Source organism: Poecilia formosa, unplaced genomic scaffold, assembly GCF_000485575.1.
Source record: "Poecilia formosa unplaced genomic scaffold, Poecilia_formosa-5.1.2 Scaffold71, whole genome shotgun sequence".
Classification (NCBI taxonomy): Eukaryota; Metazoa; Chordata; class Actinopteri; order Cyprinodontiformes; family Poeciliidae; genus Poecilia; species Poecilia formosa.
In genome coordinates, this window is record NW_006800010.1 from 925,298 (window position 1) to 942,188 (window position 16,891).

The following is a 16,891-nucleotide window of genomic DNA, read 5'->3' on the forward strand; positions in this document are numbered from 1 at the left end:
GCAGTGAATCGGGTTTTTTTTTTTTTTTAAAGCAACCAAACTGGAGCCAACTCAAAAAAAACAAAAAAAACAAAGGAAACATAGAATCAAGAAGAGTCCACACAGAGCATGAGTATATTTATATCTATATATATATTTATATATATATCTTCATTTATTTTAATATTTAAATCCACTAAAAGTTGTAAATACAACTTTTGAATGAAAGGCACAGGAAAAATCAGACAACGCTGATATAATACTTAAAAGAAAATTACAGTACAAAAGTGGACAGTTAGTTACGCATGAACAAATCCCTCTAGGTTCAACGTCCTCCATAGTTAAATATATCCGACACATGGGTAAACAAACATAGCTGTCACAACAAATGATGGAGTTGAAACAAAAGAGAGAGAGAGAGAAAAAAAAAACAAAAAAAAACAAATCCGTAAGCCAAACTTATCTTTATTGCTTTTCCTAGCTGGCAAGAGTCATATCAGTTTCATCAAATGAAGGATTCATTTGATTACTATCCCAACTTTTTATGGTGTGCATTAAACAAACCTCCACTGGGTATTTTTAGGATCCTACTCGTGATATTAAAACTTACAAAAAAAACAAAACAAAAAAACAAAAAAAACAAATGGGACTTCGAGGCAGATTTTCTTTTCCTTTTTAAACCAAGTTATGCTGAGTAATGCATCCTATAAACCAAGAGCAAAATGAGCGTTGGTTTGTGATTGTGATTATGCTTTTAATTTGTTGGTCCACTGAGTGTAAAATCATCCCCAACCTCTAAGTGGTGAAGAGCGTTTAAATATTTAAACGCAGAGATTTCTGGGCTGCGAAATTTAGAAAGTGTAGGTCCGGAAGCCGTTTCTGGAACAAGAAAGTAATTTTAAAGATATCTTCATTCCCTTTTCTTATACCACTGACCTGACAGAGGTTATTGCATCGAGCAGCACTTGGAGAACTCCGACAATAGAATTCATTCATCAAATCAAGACAAAGAAGGGGAAACAGAATGGGGATTAATTATGTGTTCTGGTTCTTTCAGAATCACTTCATTTTCTCTTTTAAATTAAGTGGTTTTATGACACTGATGGAGGGAAAAGAGTTCAACAAATCATTTATCTATTCTGCTGGAGGCCGACGAAGTAAAGGGGAATCGTTCAAAACAGCTATGGCTGATCATTGTTTAGGAGAAAGAATATCAGTACTCAGTCAGTTCTTCAGTGTGGACCAGGCGCTAGGAAAGGTGTGGTCTCTTACTACCAGTAGCCTCTTTGGTATCGGCACATCTGCATTAACGGACTGCCACAGTCCAATTGTCGCCTTCCTTTTCCTATGAGCAGCTGTCTCACCATTTCTGATTCCTAGTAAACAGAAAACAATAATCCACACAAGAAAGAAAAAACAAAACAAAACAAAATGATTGCCACAATCCTGAAACCTGAATGATTGGAAAACAACAACAAAAAAGGTGCATCTCAATAAATGTGAACATCATCGAAAAGTTGGTTTCTTTCAGTAATTCAATTAAGGGCATTTAAGGATTCTTTACACACAGTTATATAATTCAACCACTTATTTCAGTTCCTTTAGATCATTATGGCTTATAGCTAAAGAAAACTAATCTATTGTGTTTTTTTTTATTTCAATCCTAGCTGAAATAGGGCTTCACAGTATATCTCAGATTTGCAAGTCATATTGTTTTTGCATACTGCAAGTCAGATTGTTAATGCGATATTCACCAAAATGCTACTAAAGCTGCATGCTTTTCCAAAAGCTTGCAGTCCTAATGCAAGACCAATAAGCAGCATTTGTTTTTCTCTTTTCTGTTTTGAGTTGGGTAAGCCTCAAAAAGGCATTGCTAAAGAAAACGGGCTATTTACAGAGGGCCATTACCAGGCACATAAATGGAATGGAAAGTTTAGTGGATGGAAAAAAAGGTTTAGGGGGAACAAAGGAATTGTGAAGGAAAGACTATTCAAGCGTCATTCATGGTCACAGATGATCACTTCTTCAAGAAAGAGTTTTATTGAGATGTGTGACGCAAGTGTCATACATGAATATATATTTTCAGTCTAATTTAATAATCAGAAAAAACAGATTTAGAATTTTAAATCAGCTACAAGCCATAATAATCAAATTTAACAGACACACTTGAAAGATTTTACCCTGTGCGTTATGAATACATATACACATTTTTCTTTTTAAACTGTATTACTGAAATAAATTGACTTTTTGATTATTTCTGATGATCATTGAGATGGACCTGTACATAAAGAGTAGCTGTCAAGTTTTTTTTTTTGTATATGTCCTCTGAAATCCAAAACTTTCTAACCCACTTTTTCCACCCCCCCTTCTTCTTCTTCTTTTTTTTTTTTTTACCTCTTCTCCCTTGGCCTTTCCTGCCATCCTGCAGCAGGTGATTCATGCTACTTCCACCTTCCAGGCAGCATTGCTACAGAAAATAAAGAGCCACAACACAGCAAAAAATAACCATGGCTCAAATGACTACAATTCAGCTCTGCAAAACAGAATCAACCCTTCTAGGAATGAAATAAAACTGAGAACTATGACTAAAACAGATGTTAAGGTTTTTAATGGTATGAAAAAAAAAAAAAAAAAAGAAGAAACTGAGGCATAAAAAGGAAAATAATCATCATCTGGGCTGTGTGATGTTACGGCTGCTGTTGCTTCGTTACTGTTGGTTTGCGTTAGCCTGGCTCCAATGACTGATGCGCTTACCGGAGCCCTTCCTTATTTCTGCTCCGGAGGTGGTAGCCCACCCTGAGAGCCGACAGGTTAACCCCGTAACCTCGCTCCCTTGGCTCAGGTAGGTTTTTTTTTTTTTCTTTTTTTTTTTGCAGTGCCACAATCCTCTCAAACAAAGCAGAAAAAGTCAGGGTAAAAGCTAGGGCTTTAACAAAGTTTGATTCAAACACCTTCTTCTTGCTCCAATGCGCAAAGGGAGCGAATGACATCATGAACAAGAACCGATAGCTCAAGAATCCGGAGATAAAGAGTACAAAATCGTGTCTCGAAGCGTCGGGCTAACGCCGACCCCATGCATTACCTTGCCATGGCGGAGGAGGACGCGGCAGATAGCCGTGTGAGGTATTCGCGCAGTTCCTTGGCCGCCTGAAAGCGGCCGTAGCGCTTTTTAGGCTTGGTGCACTCGTCCAACAAAGCCTCGAGTTGTCCATCTTTGGCTATGTGAGCGGGCGGGTCGTGAAGGAGGCCGCCGGTGGTTCCCCGCCACGTGGCATACTGTGACAGTAAGTTCTGGCACACGGCATAATAGTTGTGGTCCACGGTGACCCGGGAGCAGAGGGCCTCCTTGGAGAAAGAAAGGCAGGCCTCCCTGTCGCACTCCTCGAAGCGGCTCTCATACCACACGTCGTAGTTCTCCGGCTTGTCTGCAGGTGGACACACATAAAAATGTTTATATTACTTTTTTTTTTTTTTTTTAAATCACCTTTGCAGTGGGTGAAACATCTAATTTAATACTGTTCAGATTCAAGTGATTCTGATATAGAATCACCTGAATCTTTAGTTAATACTTTTTTCCCCCTTTTTGGATTTTCATAAAAAAAATAAAATAAAAAAAAAAAAGAGACTTTGTTTATGCAATATACAATAGTAATAGTAAACATTGTGAATTGCATAATTTAATTTACTATGTCGGCATTTCATTTAGTTGGTTTGCTCATTGGTACAACTTAAGCACTATTGACCTTTTTTTATTTTAGATCTGCTTTATGTATGAAGTTGATATCAGATTTACCCCCCCAGAGATAGAAGGACATTTTGGGTTCATTTTTTTTTCTTTAGTTCTTGTAAGGCTTTGTTCTGCCAATACCAATTTTAACTTTCTAATTTCTTTCACAGAACCATTTTGTGACAGATATGAAAAAAAAATTATAACATTTAAGCTTTCTCCTGCAAGTGGTCATTAATTATAGCTTAACCCTCTTAAGGGAGGTGTCACCGCAAAACAGTGTTTAAGTATTTCAAAAACAAAAGTAAAAAACAAAGCATTTTAAATTTGTTTCGCATCTTACATTAGCTACTAGCATGACTAGCACTGCATGAACGGTACTCTTTGCCGTTTTCTCTTGGATCCTTATCTTTTCTCTAAGACTTTCAAAAAGCTGCCAGCATTTCACAACCCACTATGCATCATAGCATGAACATGACACATGTTTTAAAATGTTTTATAATAATAATCCAGAGCACCGTTTCCTCCTTGTTGAGCGACCCTGTTATCTGATGAAAGCCTTGCTCTCTTGCAGCCTCAGTGAATGGAAAACACATCTCAATGTGTTACTGAAAACACTTTTCTTTTAAATATGTCACAACCTCTGCTTTTGCTTCTTGTAGTAAGTTTTAAAACACCCCGGTAATACTGAAAATTTCAACTTTGAATGTCTTCACTCAGTAAATGCATCCTAACCAATGCAACAAAGTGTGGTGTTGTAAGCATGACTTGGTTATTATGTATGGTGCATTCACTGATCAGAAAAATACTGGGATTTTCTTTAAACAACAGAGTTCTTTGGCTCTTAGAGAAAGGTGAGAAATGTTTTATCACTTTAAGGTTTCACATTTGCTGGTTGTGAAACCTTAAAGATTTACAGAGGTGAGACACTGTAAATCTGTATCATTGACAGGTTACAGTTTCAAATTCTAACCATGTAAATTGCTAAGGTTGCTTGTAACCATTGTCAAATCAGAGTTTGTTGAAAAATGCTACAAAATTGGTTAAAAAACAAAAAATGCTACCATTTAAAAAAAAAAAAATCTAATTTTTGCATATAGCAGGTTTAAGATTGGGGCTTAACTCCTGGTTGCTCCACGTTTTAGACAATTTTAATGATTAAAAAAAAAGGGGGTAAACTACAAAACTAAAAATGTTGAACAGGAGTTACACACACACCTCTCGCAGTTGGAGACTTTGTTCTTTGTCATTTATATTTATGTAACTATTGCGTTTATTTAAATAACCCCCAAAAATTTTACATATCAGCCGCAGAAGAAACCAAATAATCTCTAAGAAGTCTTCAGCCATTGAGAGAAGGGCTTTTATTTTTTTCTTTCAAAGGCTCACAGCCAAACAACCATCTACAGTTTTATTTGACAGAAATGAACCCTTTTACTTGATTTACAGAGCAAATAAAATTCTTTCCCCTGCTCATTTTATTTTCCTTTTTCATTCTCTTTAGAGGATTGGGTTAGGAAAGAAGGGAGGCAATAAAAAAAAAAAAACCTGGAATGATGAGAGAGCTATTGGTTTGCGCATTAAAAGCAGATCAATAACACTGTTGGTAGACTGGAGGGGACCCAGAGGATGCAAACATATAATCAGTGCATCAGGCACTATAATGCACTTCTCCTCTGGCTCATCAGAACAACTCAATCAAACATCCAGAACTGGCCCGTTAGTGAGAAGAGGGGGGCCCCGCTGTGGGGCCCACCCCCCAAAAGAGGCGAGACACATCAACCTCAATCAGTGTGGGTGATGAAGATGGATATATCTGCGCCCCGGCGCATATAAAGATGTACACGAAAACGCAGCGAGGTGAGGTGAAAAGCAATTAATGCTTCAGAGCCGGTCATGCGTCAAACCTCAACGCTGATTGACAGATGGCATTGGGAGAGTGTCCTGCTCTTCTCACAAAGTTGTGCCCCCCGCGCACACACACACACCGGTTAGAAAAACCTCAGAAGAAAAAAATAAGGCCGAGAAAGACATACTCAAGGACACGTATGCAAAGTATTTTGAATCTCAGGAAAAAGCCAAAAGGACGTTATGAGGCCCAATATAGTGCCTTCCAAGAGCACCTTTTCACATTTTGTCAGGATGCATTTTCAAATTTAAATGCCCTCTTGTGCCATATGCAGACTAATGCATACCTGAAGAGGAAGGAAAATGAGGGAAAAATAAAAATGAATTCAAATCCCAAAAGTGTGGCATGCATTTTTATTTAGACTAATCGTCACTCTCAAAATGCTTCCAAGTAAAGTCAACATATCTACGAGGACACCACTGGCATCATGGCAGTTAAGGAGTTTTTCAGATGGGCCCAAATAAAATCTAAAAAAACAAACAAAAATAGTGTCTTCAGTGACTACCTGTGTAGTAATTAGCTGGGGCAGGCCAGCAGCCCAACACCCCAAATGCTTTTTCCTTTTTTATGACTACATGTTTTGCATTGTATTTTATATAAGGGTGTTTTCACATCTGATAATCTGGTAGAGTCTGTTCGACTGGGGACCAAAATTGTAACAGTTACATTTTTAGCTGGTGTGGTTCGCTTTCACACTGCACCAAATGAACCAAACCCTTTGAAAAATCTGCCTCCCAAACCCCTCACATGTGGTGGTGCTGCACCAATGACTACTCAAGACAAGGAGAAGACGTGAGCGCAACTTCCTTCTTTGCAAAATGCTAACAAGATGGAGTTACAAAGAGGCACAGCTCAGGGCAGCTCTTAATTGTGTCGACAAAATTGTTGTCCTTTATAGCAAGAAGAAAACCAGTTTTCAGAGAACATCATACGAAGCTCTGTTTTCAGAGCTTTTGCCATTTTTCACATATGGCAAACGTGAAAAAAGGTGACAAGGTCATTTAAGTCTTTGTACAAAACAGTATTTGAGGTGGAAAGCCAACACTACAAATCACACCATTCCCATTATGAAGCAAGGTGGTGGAGGCATCATGTTGCTTTGTTAGTGGGGATAGAGAGGTTAGTCAAAGCTGAATACAAATCCAGGCCAGCCTTAAAAATTTGCATTCGTTTAAAAAAAATAAAAAAAAAGTATTTCAATCATATGCTTTTGTGTTGGTTTATTACATGAGATGCTCATAAAAATATGTTGAAGCACAGTTCAAGGGCAACAAATGCTTTTTGTAAGTCATCTACGTTAGTTTTTTTTCTACCTGCAGGTCTGGGCAAATTTACAAAGCAAACTAAATGATTTTCAATTCAAATCAGCGGCAGAATGAGGTGAGGCACGACCATCTAGCCCCGTGTGTCTCAGGTATCTGGCATCTTCCATGTTAAAGAGCTCAGACTGGACCTGTGTGCATTCCTCTCACACCTATGCCTTCACAAGGTTGAGCAAATTTTGAAGGCATGGCCTGAGACCTCGTTAGCATAGCCTTACTGTCGAGTTCAGAAGAGAAAGTCGGATATTGGGAACGGAGACAAGTGTGAGAGGAAAAGCAAGTGCATCTTTGGGAGACTGTGTAAAAGAGAAAGAGGAAAATGAGTGACACGAGTGTTGTCAAGCCAGCCAGTGACGCCATGAGCTCAATCATGGGGAAATCGCTCCTTTCGCATCACTGGACTGTGCAGATAAAAAGGGCACAGCTCTCCATCTCTGGAACCCCCTGCATCCATATGGATGATTCTAATAAGAGGGTGGATTGGCACGTTGCTTTCTGCGTGTTTGATTTACAAATCGATTGGTTTCAGTTTGGACCGATGACTCTGGCGTTGCACGCTTCAGGATGCTTTCCCAGCTCAGGCACTAATTGTAGGGATTGGCTTCTCTGTTCCCAGAGCCTTGGGAAGTTGCCGCGCCTGTTTCCTACTGCTGTTCACCACACGGCCGTGACCTAGTAATGCTCATTACCACCATGATCCCCCCCCCTCTTCTTCCTGCTGCGTTGCAGCGCTTTGGCACACACACACAAACAGATCCAGGCACACAAACATGAAGGAAGCAAATAAACTTGAGGCTTAAGCTCTGAAAGGCCAGGGGTAAGCAGCTTGAGTTGTCAGGCTCTAAATGTGTCGGGCCAGACAAAGGGAGTATCAACCTGGATTGTGCTCCAGGACTGGCAAAGGGCTTCGGTGACAGGCTGGAAAATTGCAGCTCTTGGCAACAAAGATAAATATACACACTTCTGAGGAAGGCAAATACATGAACACACATAAGCATAATCATGCAGAAATGAAGCAGAAATTCAAGTGAAAAACGGCAGGGATGTTGGAGTTCCTTCACACGTTCTGCATTACTTTGTGGTTCCCTGGAGTTGAAGCTTGTAATTTGGTAAAATGCCGCTTTATCCCGGGATAAATTTATCACAATGCTTCTATTATGCGTATGAAAAAAAAAAAAATAAGGAAATGCACACTCCCTTTCACTTACAAGCAATATCTCATATCCGTCACAGGGTACAATGGTGAAGCCTCAACATCTAGCAACACAATAGTTTATCACTTTAATAGGATTTCAGCACAAGGGGACAAATCTAAGTGTCGGACGAGGTGGCCGTCGCTCTCTCTGAAGTGGCCCCTGGAAGGAAGACTGAAGGGAGGCGAGCAGCAGCACTCAGGGTGTGATGTATAGCTTTCCTGGACCTTGTTATGGGGTTTTTTTTTTCCATCCGCGAGGCAAAAATCTAGGGCAGCAGAGATGGCTCGTTATCCGAACAATCTTTGCTTTGATGGGGACGCATGTGTTAGAGAGAGTGGGGGTGCTGGCTGGATATATTCTTAGAAGAGAGGAGACTTCCAGCATATGCAAATCTAGCCTAAAGTCTCAAGAGGCCATTCCTAAAACATTCAGTGCTTGCTCATTCGAATCTCTTTTTTGCAGAATTGAAACTATGGTCAATGCTTCATGTCATGTTCAAGGTTCCGAGAAAGAGTGATGAACAAGAGAGATGGACCAGGAGTAAGGTTATGGACAGCATCAGCAATTTCACTTTTAAAATTTCAATTTGTGCAAATTACATGAAGTAAAAGCAAACTGTGTTTCTCCAGAGAAGAGCTGTAAACATGGCCTATTTAAAAACACCCTTGTCAAAAGATGTATAAAAAGCCTTAAAAGAAATTAGTCTAATTGCAAATGCTCAATGTCATACTGAGAAAAATTTAACCTTTTCGATTTTTATCTGGAGGTTTCTCATGCAAAGAAATGATTGTTTCGCAAAATCATTTAATAATCCATTTAAAATTAATTTATTTTAAAATTTTTCTTAAAAATTCTGAGTTACTTTTTCAAGTTGACAAGATTTACAGAAGTTTATTAGTAATCCATAGCTCCTGGTTTCTCTCCTGTGTTACTGTTAACATTTGGGAGATGTCACAGAGCCACTTTTAAACTGGGATTGAAAACATAAAAATAGATCATGACCTTAATATGTTTATATTCCAACTCTTAAGTATGGTGGAGGATCTAAGATGCTGTGGATGCATTTATCCTCCAAAACCCCTGAAAATAGTTCTTAGAAATACCAGGAGAATATGAGGAGAAATCTAGACTAAATATATACTGAAACGTCAAAAACGGAAAAATAAAAAAAAAAGAAGAAATGGAAGCAGCTATGTGATAAACGATTAGGCAATGACCCTCACCTTGCTTTATCTGTCTTTTGTCTGCTACCAGGACGTTTTCGGCGTCGACTATGATGACTTTTCCGTCCCGAGGGCCGACTGCAAAGTTATCAAAACTGACATCCAGCAGGTACAGGGCAAAGTCAAAGTCATTGTTGGTGAGCTGCTCGGCAATGTCCATCAGCTGCCGCGCCAGGTCAACCCTCTTCTCCCACGGCGCATTGTAGAAGCTCCACAGCTCCTCGCCCACATAGTTGACAGCTACCATGCGCCCACACGCTCCCAGGTACTTGGCGAACGGCCACCCTTCATCCGATGGAAAGCTCTGGGAAGGAAAAACGTGGATAAAAAGGGTCAGGTGGTGGAAAGAAAAAAAAAAAAAGAAGGTAAAGGCTAACATGAATTGTGGAAACAGTCACCATGTCAAAGGATAGTTTTTTAATTTGCTCTGAAATCAGTTCCTGAATCCAAAGAAAGATGAAAGGGAAAAAAAAACACAAAAAAAACAAGACGCTAGTGTAGCCTTGGGTGATTTCTGATATACAATTTTAAGCACAATAGCTGAAAATGAGCCAGAGAATCACGTGAAGCAGCACCAGCTTGGGGTATAACGGATTAAATTTAATAAAAGCAGAGTCCGTTTGTGTTTAAGCCCTACAGCTATGAGCCGAAGCTTGCTGCTATACTGTGTGCTTCCAGAGAACTGATAGGGGGTGATTTGTGGCAGGAGCAGTTAGCAGGAAAGCCTTATGCTTTCTGATGCGACTGCAGGGCGTTTAAACTGCTTCGTGGTGCTGTTTAACCCGGTTAAATGCAGTTTGGGAAACTGACAGCATTTCACCGCATCTTATGGGTTCCAACTGATTCAGAACACCAAGATAAACCTACAGCTTAGCAGGTTTATCTTTAAATGCTGCTGCATATTATCAATAAATGAAAGCCAAATTTGCCTATAAATAAATAAACAAACAAACTTTCTCTCTCCAGCTGCTATGAGACTACAGCTCTGGCATTTCCCAATTTTCCTTCCCTCCGTTTCCCTCTTCTAGATCCATTTCATTGTCACAGGCTGTTGCAGCGGTCGAACAAAATCGATGGAAAATAACAGACAGAATCCAACTTTTCTGCCGACGCAAGACTTTTTCTTTTTTTTTTTTTTGCTGCAAATGATAATAAGCTCCCATAATGTAACATAAACTCTCCACCAAGGCCCTCAATCTTTCATAATAAACACCTGCCATATGCTCAGCTAATGACAGCTCACAATTTCCATTTAACAAATTTCTGCCGTTTTTCTGGCCCGCAGCCGACACAGACGCACAACCGGCAGCGCTTCATTGCTTCTCTCTAAAAAGAGAGATGTTGGAAAGGAAACACCAAGACGCTGCGGCTAAGGTGTGAACTATTATGACTGTTGCGTCCCAGCCTGCTCTCTCGGTAATTCAATATTTTACCAGCTTTCAATTTCTGCTCAGAGGCTATGGGGCGGGGGGGGTTAAATATGCATGGCTGCCTCGACTTGTTTTAAACTTTAATGGAATACAAATTATTTACAGGCGTACGTGTTAACCACCCTCTGCAACGCTCCCCACCGGCTACGTAGAGGGTGTATCTCCAGGATAACAGCTGGGCCCGTACCGCATATAAACTATAGATCTAAGTAGGTGCAAAAGCTAAAGAATAGGCAACTGTGCTTTGTGAAAGTAATCATACCCTGTGAACTTTTTCACATTTACCATGCTGCAATAAAATACCTATATGCATTGTACATGAAAGCCATAAAGTTAAGCAGCACATTTAAGATGGAGGAGGCAAATGGTTTTAAATTCCATGTTTTTAAATTTCCAAGCACCTGAAAAGAGTGGCAAGCAACTGCCAAGTCAGTAAATTAAACATCTGAAGATTAAGACAGATTATGGAACAACTAGAAACGAGGGCTGGCCAATATGGCTGAAAAAGGTATCTTGCATCAGTCAATTTTGATAATTATCGATTACATTTTTGTTGTAAATATCCAAAATACTGCCAAGCAAGTGACGTCACGTGACCTCTCCTCTTTTATTCACAATTTCCTCTTGAGCCGTCATACTCGTTCTCCTTTCACTTCACTCATTTTTATTTGGGGTTATGGCACAGCGGCGAAACGCAAAACTGATTCCACATACTATGGCGCATTGTCTTAAGGTCGGTGGCCACGCACTGTCCAGAAGGTTTAGACTTCATAGTAGAATCCTAATGGTAGTAAAATCTAAAATCTAACAGTAGTAAAATCCTAATAAAACAGATTGAAGTTTGAGATTGTAACGAGGCAAAATGTGAAAAAAGCTCATGGAGGTTCAAACCATTTGGAAATGCACTGGAAACTAAATATGCACAGTGTCACTTTAGAACCACAGACAACCACTGAGGAATTTCACCCTCGGAGTATGTTGAGCAACATGCAACAAAGTAATAATTCCTGCAAGAGAGCAAAATAGGATCACTTTAAAAAAATCAACAAGTTTATGCCGCAATAACTTTCCACACATAAGATCGACCTTTTTACAGAACATTACTTTTTTATGGAATTAATCCATCGATTCTGTCCGATTTAAGAAAAAGGAGGGAATGATGATAAACTACATGCCATATTAGCAGGATCCATTTCCCTGAGGTGGCCCAATCAATTGTGGGCAAGACAAAAAGTCTGTCCACAAAGCAGTGCTTGCTTCCCTGCAGCCTGTCTGTCTGTGCCTGTCACTTGGCAATGACTCACCGGGACTTCTCCAAATCATCTCGTCTTATTATCCTTCCTCTACATTTTCAGAGACAGAAAACTTGACAGGATGAAGGTTCTGTGGCTGTAAAAAATAAAATAATAAAACAGAGTTGAACTGACTGCACTTTCCAAATACTAGCTGGATAGGAGACAATCATGTAAGCTTTCCCCTCATAGGAGATTTCAGGATTAGAGACTTAATAGGCTATAAATCTAAAATGGCTTTCTAATTTCTAAAGTTGCCTATAAAACGATTAAGCAGATGATGGATCAGATGGTACATCCGTTTTAAGCCCACACACCGTATTTTGACCCATAATAAACGCTACTGGACTGTATTTTTTCCCGTTGGTGGAAATATTTGAAGCTTTCAGTGCTGTTGACAAAATGCAGCCCATCCACTGTTACAGCTAAACTAGCTTTGTAAAACACCAGCGTCCCTCTCTCACCCCCGCAGGGCAGATAGATAAATGAGGGAAAGGTGGATAGAGGAGGTGGTTGGCTGGTGGGGGGAGGAGGAGTGTGAAGGAGGAGAAATGAGAGATGACGAACAGAAGAGACAAACAGAGCTTCTTTCGCTTCTTCGCTTCAGTAGACAGGAGGAGTAAACCAGCAAAGACCTGCCTGCTAAACACATCTCTCTCTTTGTTGTCAGATTCCAGGCCTGAATGGGAGCAAAAGTAAAGCGACGGCAGATGGAGGGTGTGTACGGGGGTTGCGGGATGAATGCCTCGAGGCTACTTTCAGACACTGTCAATGGCTGTTATGAGAAGGCCTTCATGTCTGTCTGGCCCCCGTCCTCAGCTCTCAACAAAGTTGTCGGTCATTTACCCACACTGGCAGGCCCGTTGCCTAGCGATCTGCGCCTCAACTTGTACTTCCGTACTGCTTTAATGAGCTTCTTAAATTTAAACTTTTGAATGCTAAAACGCCTTAAGGAGAGAACTACTGAACAGTGCATGCAGGCACATGGAAGAGTGCACCTGAGCATCCAGATTCAAGCCCTCCTATTGCGCGGGTTGATAAATACTACACTCATTCTTCCTTAGCACTTCCTAAATGGTTACACTGCAGAAGTCATTAACGGCCGCAATGAGGCGTTCTGAGGGAAGTACTGGTGGTGAGGGAGGCAATATAGAAAGGCTCAGCCAAATATTATATCTTTTTACACTGTGAGTAGACCTAGGAAGTAAAGTGTGAAGATGTGTGTGGTTGTGAATTTTACCAGTCGTCTCCTGATGGTATTAAGCTTTTCAAAAATGCTGAGGGTGCTAAACTGCCAATGACACATCCTAGAAACTTACTGCTTTAAAAAGGCCTGATCATCCGTCCCAAGATAAAAAAGAAAAACACTCCCTTTAAAATTGTTTTAATTACATTTCCAGCACAATATAAACTCTCTTCCTCACCTGTGTGGCAAAGGCACAATTTCCTTTAATTCATTTTTAGAAAACTTAGATCAGTTAAAAGTCTAGAATACTTAGAAAAGATTAAAAAAAAAAAAATCGGATCTTTCTGCTCTGTGAATGATAGCAATGGCAACTCTCTTTAGTATTTCTTACCGAGAGAAGATTTGAAGTTGACTATTTTCAATATCAGAGAGCTGCTGAAATGCAGACAGAATTACATGGCAAACTTCTTGAAAAAGTAAACTTAATTTAAGAGGCACGATGGCTGCTCGTTCAGTTTGCCACAAAACGGAAGCAAATAACAGGAAGCTAAATATTGCTCTGTGTGATCCCCATGATTAGTTCAACTCTACTAGTTAGAATCAAAGTTAGCAAGCTATAAGCTAAAATAGATAATTTTACTTTGACAGCAACATTTGTTAAGAATGATGATTCAAGTTGCATAATACATTTATGCAAGATGCAATTAATAGGAGTTTTCTTGTTAATTATGGCTGTTAAAGATAATTGGAACCTGAACAATAGAAATTGGTGATTAGAAATTGGCCAAAAACAAAACAAAAAAAAAAAGATCAGTGCATCAAGAGGTAAAAGCAAGACCAACATACAATCTTATTGTTTACCAGCAACTTACAGAGCCAAGGCTTCTTTTAATCTAATTTTAAAAGCTCAGCTGGTGCATTGCAGCAGCATCAAGTCCATGTTGGAGGGGGGTTGATTTTTGACTCCTTTCCCCTGGAACACAACAGGCTCACTGGAGTCTTCTCCTCAGGGTGGGATGGGCGAGGAGGCGGGAGCGGGCCGAAATGAAACAGGGCCACAGACAAATGGGCCGCCTCTGGAGAAGAGGATGAAACAAGTGAAGCGAGAGGCGTAGGAACACACACCTGCGTCCTGACATCTGCTGACAAAGGCGTGCCCTTCTACAGGACCACTCAGGGAAAAGCATTTTTTGTGTGTGTGCTTGTGGAGGGTTCGAAAAGAGGCTCCTTGTTTTTTTTTTTTTGTTTTTTGTTTTTTCCCCGTGTGCAAGTGAGCGCGTGTCTATGCGCAAGTGTATCTGAGTGAATGTGAATGAGAACATGCAACGTGACCGGGGCTGATAACAACCTCTATTCAGGAGCCGAGTAAACACGAGTGGCTCCCAAGATTATTGCTTTGGCTGCCTTGCAAAGAACACTGGCCCATCAAACACATACACACACAAATATGGTGAACACAGAGCAGTGTTTTATTAATGCAATATTTATGAGGAAACAGAAGCATTGCTTTTGCATCTACAACTAGTTCCAGCCAAAAAAAAAAAAAAAGAGGGGGAAATTAGCAGTTTGCCCCAAAGTGTTGCATGTGAGCAGCTTAATAAAACCCTGAGTGGGGTGTGGTGTAAATTCTTAACATTTTCTCTCCTGAATAAAACCCTATTGTTTCAATAGCAAACAAGCATGGACACGTCTCATCTGGAGTCCAGGGATCACTTAAAGTCAGGAAATGCAGCGGGCGACAGCATTACGCCAAACAAAGCCTACTTAAACCTAAGATTGCCAGATGAAAATTTCTTTTAGTCTGTTTATCACAGGGGCTTATTGCTAAAGAAGAAGTCACATCTGCTCTGTAAGACTGGCAGCACGGGGCTCCCAGGCTGGAGTTAGAAACACATTGCTTTTCTGTGTAGCTCTCCTGTTGACCTTGAGTGTCTGGAAGGAGTGTGGTGAGCCCCGTCTGGCATTTTGCTGGCCATTTAAGTTTAAAATACAGTCTGTTAGTCCAAGGCGAGTGCTCAGGCCCCACAGGGGAGCATGCGTTAACTCCTCAGCCAAGGCACACATGGTCACTGCTTTTTTTCCCCTCGTAGTGCGGCTCGTCTCAAGCCTCTACCGCTGCTTTTCCTGCTAACCCCCCCGCACCCCTCCATCCTATCTTTGTTCTATCCACAAACCCAACAATGATTCTGTTGTAACCATAAAGCCAGAAGCGCTCTAATCAGATACTGAAGAGTCACGGTGGTTGTTTTCAAACCAAAAGTTTTAAGGAAGGGAATTACTAAACCCCCGAGTAAAAATACCACGTTCACAGAATCATTTGTATAAGCATTTAAAACAGAGCTGTTTAACATAATACAGTTATTTTTAGTTTTAACAGCAAAGCATGTAATCCTACTGATGCCAATTTAACAAGCCAATGTTAGCTGGTTTATTATACCGAAATTTACTAGAATTGGACGGTTTTTCCCTCAGTTGGCCCTGCCCTGGTCAGAAATACAAAAATCGGATCTTTTTTCTCGATCAGTGAACGCACCATTATAAGCTCAACCTGGTGATGCAGTAAAAAACAAAATCAAGTCCAATTTTTGGGGGGTTGTAAAAGAAACTCCTATGACTGTTCTCTTCCACACAGTGGCATGTCTTCACTTCAGCTTCTAATAAAATGTAACGAGCGCTCACAGAAGGAAAGCTAGAAAAAAAAAAAAAATTCAATGCTGTTCTCACATCTTAAAGTTCTCAATAAGAAACTGGAATTTATAAACACTTTTGATCAGTAATCATCTTAGAATCCTAATCTGTGAATCTGTATTAATGTTTGTTTCTATGCAGGGACTGCTGGGGACATGTTTTTGGGGGGTCCGCCATGTGGTATTTGCTTGGTCATGTAACAGTAGTAGTGATGCTAAGTTATAGATACTGTCTATATAATATAGATGCATATTGATCAAAGGCATATTGTAAACTATAGGAACAGTACAGACTTGAAACTTTTTTGAAACTTTCAAAAGGATGAGGCCCTTTTCAAAGGTTTTTAACACCAGACATGCCATTAATATATCTGGTGTGTGTTTTTGAAAGGATAACTGTATCCAACACAAAAACATGAATAGTAAGAATCGTGCCGAGATTTTACATTCTCAAACCAAGAAAGTAAAGCTTTACAGCACTGACAGAAAGGGCACACACATGACTCTATTCTGTCACACTGACATAAATAGGTTACATAGGTCTTTGGGTTTTGCAGGCCTTTGCTCTGTAGAGAGAATGAGAACAGGATGAAGAATGAGTTCAGGGGGAAGTGCAGTTCGAGGTTGAAAGCGCATACAGCGTTGTTAGTGGACAGACAAAACCTTTTCCTGACCTGGAGCTGAACCACTGAACATAAAGGTACCTCGAACCCACTCCGCTGGAAGATGAGGAATGTATTAAGTCACAGGCAGTGGTGTTGACTCTGTCTAGGTGGTATTGCTGCCCACACAACAGTGAAGGAGCCTGAGTGAAACTTGGCCTCAGACCTGACGAGTGTTGGTTTTAGGCCTACATGAAGGCCTGCACGTTTCAGAGCAACGCCAATTATCTCGGGGGCAGCTGGGGTGGCATGGCGAGCAGGAAGAGTGCTGTCACTGA

The 16,891-nt window shown here is 40.3% G+C and overlaps 1 protein-coding gene across 1 annotated transcript in view; it reads right to left on the reverse strand.

Moving 5' to 3' along the window:
- Positions 1-650: 650 nt before the first annotated feature.
- Positions 651-16,891, reverse strand: part of dipk2ab (divergent protein kinase domain 2Ab) — a 37,245-nt gene continuing 21,004 nt past the window's right edge. The window contains exons 3-4 of the mRNA XM_007555582.2: positions 9,357-9,660; positions 651-3,404 (exon numbers count right to left, since the gene is read on the reverse strand). Of these exons, the coding sequence (XP_007555644.1) occupies positions 3,058-3,404; positions 9,357-9,660 (651 nt within the window). The 3' untranslated portion in view covers positions 651-3,057. The remainder of the gene's footprint in view (positions 3,405-9,356; positions 9,661-16,891) is intronic.